General features: G+C 52.6%; 1 protein-coding gene across 1 annotated transcript; it reads left to right on the top strand.

The window, feature by feature from the left end:
- The first annotated feature begins 4,643 nt into the window (after positions 1–4,643).
- Positions 4,644–5,773, top strand: LOC310890504 (olfactory receptor 14C36-like). Its single transcript, XM_083852840.1, has one exon. It carries the CDS (start codon positions 4,653–4,655, stop codon positions 5,613–5,615), a length of 963 nt encoding a protein of 320 aa, XP_083708966.1. The 5' UTR covers positions 4,644–4,652; the 3' UTR covers positions 5,616–5,773.
- The last annotated feature ends 227 nt before the right edge of the window (positions 5,774–6,000 follow it).

Here is a 6,000-nt window from a genome sequence, read left to right as displayed (position 1 = left end):
TTTGGTGAAGCCATGCTGGCTGTCTCGGATCACATCTTTCTCTTGCATGTGCCTGACATTGATTCCGGGAGGATCTTTTCCATGGTCTTGCCAGACACAGAGGTGAGGTTCACCGTTCTGTAGTTCCTTGGGTCTTTCTTTCTACCCTTAATCAAAAGGGGAGTGATGTTTCCCTTTTCCCAGTCACCAGGGACTTCACCCGACTGCCAGAACTCTTCAAATATGATGGAGAGAGGCTTGGCAACTACATCGGCCAGTTCCTTCAGGACCTGGGGTGCAAGTTATCATGCCCCATAGACTTGTACTCGTTAAGTTTCATCAGGTGGTTTCGAACCTGCTCTTCATTTACAGAAGGTGGGACTTTGCCCCCCCCCCAGCCTCCATCTGTGGGTTCAGGGAAATGAAAGACTTGGGAAGCCTGACTGGAAGTGAAGACTGAGGCAAAGACGTTGTTGAGGCAAAGACGTTATTGAGTCTCTCAGCCTTCTCCATGTCTGTCATTACCAGTTCACCCTTCTCATCCATCAGAGGGGGTACACTCTCCTTGGCCTTTCTTTTCTGAGCAATGTATCTGTAGAATCTCTTCCTGTTATTCTTTGCATCCCCTCTGAAGCTCAGTTCCATCCGTGCCTTAGCTTTCCTTAACCCATCCCTGTACATCCGAAACAAAACCATGCATGAGGGCATGGAAAAAAGAACCCTGCACCAGAGAAGCCATTCTGAAAACAAAACTTGTAGGTAGGAAACGCAGTTTTGTGGAGGTGCAGAGCTGATGGACATGTTGAGCAGGATGATCCTAGAGACCTTTGTGCCCTTTCCCTCCTGACAACAATGCCACTTCCTTCTCAAGACTAGAGTAGCCAACAGAGGTGAGACAGATACTCTGGGATCAAGAATGTCATCAGAAAGCTGATCCCAATAAGATATGGGGAGGTCAGGAGCAGCCTGAACAAGAGAGATGTGAGATTTCAGGGTGGGAAGAAGAGGTTGGCCAGCAGAAATTTATGATTTCATAGAGGTAAGAGGGGTCATGTAATGTAGATGTTGCTTTAACACTGACTTAAAACAGTGATGTATGGCCCTTACCTTATTTGAACCAGGAACTTTAATCTCTAAACCTAAATGCTACCACAACACTCTGAAAGGAATCCATTTTCGCTCTTCATCCCTTTCCTTTACACTAGCATTAAAATGCTCTATTTAACCCTGGACTTCTTGGTAGACCTAAAAAACCCTAAACCACAGAGCTTCTCCATACCTTAACCGGAGACCTGACACCACAAGCAGAATACCAAACACTCCCACTAAAACTTTCCTAAATCTCTAACACAAAATGTGAAAAATAGGTACCGAGGGGGCGAGAGAGGTCAGCTCTGCCTCAGGATCTCCTGCCCCAGCAGGAGGAATGTGACTGGGGCAGTGACTGGGAGGTCACTTCTGTCTCTGCAGCTGATAGGGCAGCAGCAGGAACGTGTCACGCAAAGGGACTGTGAGGTCCCTTGTGTCTGCAGGTGGCAGGTCAGCCTTGGCTTCTCCCTGGGATGTGCACTTTGGGGCTGCCATCTGCCAGTGGCCCTGCTAGGCCAGCAGAAGGCCCCTGCTTGGCATGCTGCCTGTGGGATCCCCTCTGCCTCCATGCCCAGGAGGACCCAGACAGAAAGAAGGCCCGCACAGGGCTTGTCCTGTCCCTTCTGCTTGAGGCCAGGACTGGACAGCAGGAGGCCCAAGGCTTGGCTGTGTCTAGCCAAGAAGCTGCAAGGCCAGCAGCAGGCCCAGGGCTTGGGAGATGCTGCTGAGATGACTTCTGTCTGCTTGGCTGACAGGCCGCAAGGAGCCTGATGGGTTGGGATGCCTGCTTCAGGCGTGGTTTCCACCCTGATGGAGCTTTCTTTGGTAGTACGAAAGAGCAGGAGAGAAAAAAACTGCCACAATTGCTCCTTGGAAGGTTGGAACTGGCCATGAGGAAGAAGAAATGTCCAGGGGAAGAACTGGTCTTGCTGCTAGAGCCTGAGAAAAAGAAGGCATTAAGTGCCTCAGCCTTTACCTCATCTCTTGTCACCACTTTTCCCGCACATCCAGTAAAGGATGATGATTCTCCTTAATACTCCTTTATTTAAAGTATTTATCTGAACAGTTTTTTATTTTTTTATTTTTTTATTTTTTTTTATTTTTTTTTGTCTTTGACAGCAATAGACGGATAGAGCTCTAGTAGGGCTTTGGCCCTTCTAATTTTGACCTGCACAGTCCCTTAACATTTGGGACACTGATCCAACCAAAATGAAACCACGCATGAGAAGGATGCACAGAAGAGGTGGAACCTAGCAGCCTTCCATCCCCTGCTCTTCTGTGACTCGGTGCTGCAGGTCCATTCAGCTGGTTACTCCTGTATTATCCAAACTTCCCTGCAGCTCCTGATGCTGTCTTGTCAGAGATAGCACAATCACAGGAAGGTTGAACTGTTTCCCTGCAGACATGAAAAGCTGACAGAACGGAGCATCACCGTGGGTGAACCTAAAGAAACTGCAGGATTTTGCATGAAGGAACATCTTGATGCTTACTACTAGGAGAAGAGCCAGTGCTGCACCAGAGGAAGAGGAACCCCACACATCAGGGCAGACTGGGACCCTGCTGAGTGAGCAGTGCCCAGGAGGAGGAGGGCCTGGGCACCACGAGGGATGCCATACGAACAGTGGTGCTGCTCCCCAGGAACCAGGCCAGTTCCCTACAGAGCTGCCTTACGAGGAGCATGGCCACCAAGAAGATCTGAGGTATCAGACTCACCTCAGATCCGCAGAGACGCCACACAGGTAAGGGTCTAGAGCCAGCAGGGAAAGATGTGCAGGTCTGGGAGTCCCTAGGACAGCCTGGTGTGGAAAGTATGAAGGTTTCTACCAAGGCTGAAAGTCCCAACAGGACCCAGGGCTTTGTGTCCATGGCTCTGGCTGTTGTCTCTGCCACTGAGGCCTACGAGGAGACAGCTTATCGGTAAAGCACCAGGGCCTCATTGCCTCCTCGCCCCCACCCATGAACAAGGCAGGGCTCGTACCATTCTCCTGCACTTGGCCATGCACTTCCCCATCTCCTCCTGCCCCAGGAAGAGCCCTGAGCAGTGTGTGAAGGGAAAGGATCTCCCTTCCCAGGGGCTGGGGGTCAAGGCCTGGCCCTCGTGCTTGGTGACACACATCCAGCTTTTCTACACATCGGTATGCCTTGACATTTTCTTTCTCTATTTGGCCTCCCTGCCTCCAATGCTCTGCTCTAACGAGCTCCAAGGGAGGCTGTGTCAGTGCTGGCCCTCAGGGGGACACTGCAGGAAACTTGCCTCTGACTTGGACTTCTGGAGAGATGTCTTCAATTGTCTCTCAGTGCCTGAGGTTCGTGGGCTCCTCCCCAAAGCCCCCCGAGGGGGGATTCCAATGCCTTGGGCTGGGCGTCTGGTGCTGAGCTGGGCCGGGCTCGTGGGACAGAGAGAGCTCGTGGCAAGAGGGCCCTGGTGCAGAGAGACAGCTCTGCCCAGGAGCAGCTCCTGTGCACAGCGCAGCAGGGCTGGGGGCTCTGACCGCAGCTGGCACGGGGAGAGGAGAGAAGGAGAGAGGGCTTGGAGGCAGTAGGCAGTGGGAGGATGCTGAGAGCTGCCTGCAGGAGAAATCTGCACAGCACTTGACAAGGTACGTCTCTGGCTGCAGGGCCATGCAGCTGCACGTCCTGGAAGGGTCTCCTGCTGGGTCTTGTTCCTGGGAGGGCAGTGGGCAATGCAGTAGGCTTTGAGAGGCCTGCTGAATGGCACTGCGAGGTGAGGACGTCTGGCAGAAGCCCCTCGGAGTGCCCTAAGCCAGGTGCCCCTGGTCAGCCAAGAGTGGGGTGGTCAAGCCTCCTCCAGACACTGCACGGGTGCAGCTGGGATGGTGGCACATCCCAGCTTTAAGATATCCAGCTCTGTCTGTGGGGCATCCTCCTGGTCTGCAGGCTGCTCTCCAGCAGGATGCAGCTCTCTCGTGGCATCCTTCTGTTATCCAGGTGCCCCGAGGAGGAGACACCTCCGTGCTAAGGCCATGTCCGTGCTGCTGGATGGCTGTCTGTGAGCAGCTGGAGTGAGGCCTCTGCAGCCCTGGATTGGAGGGAAGAGCTGAGCTCCTGCTCATGCAAGACAAGGTGAGGATTCTATCCCAATGCACTTGGACTGGGGCTTCTCTGCTCTCAGCTGTCTCCAGTTTCTTCTCAGGGAAACAGCTGAGCAGGACAGTCCTTCAGCTCACAGAGGGATGACACAGGGCAGCTGGGAACAGGAGTGTTCAGCAGTGTCATCTGCAGCTCTGTTCTGCATTGGGATGCATTGTTGGAAACAGCACTGCAAATTTCATTGACCTGATAAATGGACTGAACTTGAGTTTCCCCCATTTTCCTGCCTCCTTCCTGCTGCACAGCAGGAAGGACTCCTCTGGAGTCCACAGCAGCCCCTGCTCCCAGTGCCATTCTCAGCCAGCACCAGCCGCAGTGCAAGCAAGAGAGCTGCAGAAAGGTTCTCCTGCAAAGAGAGAGGCTCAGGCTGGTGGGTGCTGTGAGGCTTGCAATAAATCTCCCTCAGAGATGTGTGTACTAACTTTGTTCTCCCTTTATCGTCTTCAACAGACCACTGGGTCCAGACTCAGGAAATGGCCAACAGCAGCTCTGTGAGCGAGTTCCTCCTGCTGGCATTCGCAAACACGCGGGAGCTGCAGCTCCTGCACTTCGGGCTCTTCCTGGGCATCTACCTGGCTGCCCTCCTGGGCAACGGCCTCATCCTCACCGCCGTAGCCTGCGACCACCGCCTCCACACCCCCATGTACTTCTTCCTCCTCAACCTCGCCCTCCTCGACCTGGGCTGCATCTCCACCACTCTGCCCAAAGCCATGGCCAATGTCCTCTGGGACACCAGGGCCATCTCCTATCAAGGATGTGCTGTCCAAGTCCTCTTTTTAGTATTCTTGCTTGGAGTAGAGTATTCTTTTCTCACCATCATGTCCTACGACCGCTACCTTGCCATCTGCAAGCCCCTGCACTACGGGAGCCTCGTGGGCAGCAGAGCTTGTGCCCAGATGGCAGCAGCTGCCTGGGGCAGTGGCTTTCTCAATGCTGTCCTGCACACGACCAACACATTTTCCCTGCCCCTCTGCCAAGGCAATGCTGTGGACCAGTTCTTCTGTGAAATCCCCCAGATCCTCAAGCTCTCCTGCTCAGATGCCTACCTCAGGGAAGTTGGGGCACTTGTGTTTAGTGTTTCTTTAGTATTTGGTTGTTTTGTTTTCATTGTGCTGTCCTATGTGCAGATTTTCAGGGCAGTGCTGAGGATGCCCTCTGAGCAGGGCCGGCACAAAGCCTTTTCCACGTGTCTCCCTCACCTGGCCGTGGTCTCCCTGATGGTCAGCACTGCTGTGGTTGTCTACCTGAAGCCCCCCTCCATCTCCTCTCCATCCCTGGACCTGGTGGTGTCATTTCTGTACTCGGTGGTGCCTCCAGCACTGAACCCCCTCATCTACAGCATGAGGAACAAGGAGCTTAAGCAAGCGCTGTGGAAATTAATGAGTAGATGTGTTTCAGAAGCAATAAATTTCCATCCTACCTCTGCAGATGACTAGTAATATCAATGACTAGAAGAACAACGAATATTATATATATAATTATTTTTGTGTGTGTTTGTGTATTTATGAGTGTTTTCGTTACAGGACCTTCTTTGTTTTAATACGTCTAAAGTTGCCCATTAAAATGATATGATTCATCTCATTTCTTTTACAGTATGTACCTGTCGAGTATAGCTCAGAGACTCTGTACACGAGTAGCCAAGCCCTCTGTCAATTTAAACAAAAGAAAGGAGCCTGCATTGCCTTCCTTGTGTGACTTCCTTCCTCTGAGAGCTGCTCTGGCTCTGCAGGGGCAGTGCCATGTGCAGGGCTGCAGAGGAAAAGAGTCCCATCCCAGCAGCACGGGCAGGGAGCACCAGCGCTTGGGGCATGCCGAGCTGCT

The sequence above is a fragment of the Anser anser genome (genome assembly GCF_964211835.1).
Source record: "Anser anser genome assembly, contig: HAP1_SCAFFOLD_32, whole genome shotgun sequence".
Lineage (NCBI taxonomy): Eukaryota > Metazoa > Chordata > Aves > Anseriformes > Anatidae > Anser > Anser anser.
Note: the sequence above shows the minus strand (reverse complement) of the source record. Positions and strands in the feature narration are given on the sequence as shown.

What these genes read in the sequence shown, in the direction of transcription:
- LOC310890504 (XM_083852840.1), top strand. Translation starts at nt 4,653, where the DNA reads ATGGCCAACAGCAGCTCTGTGAGCGAGTTCCTCCTGCTGGCATTCGCA.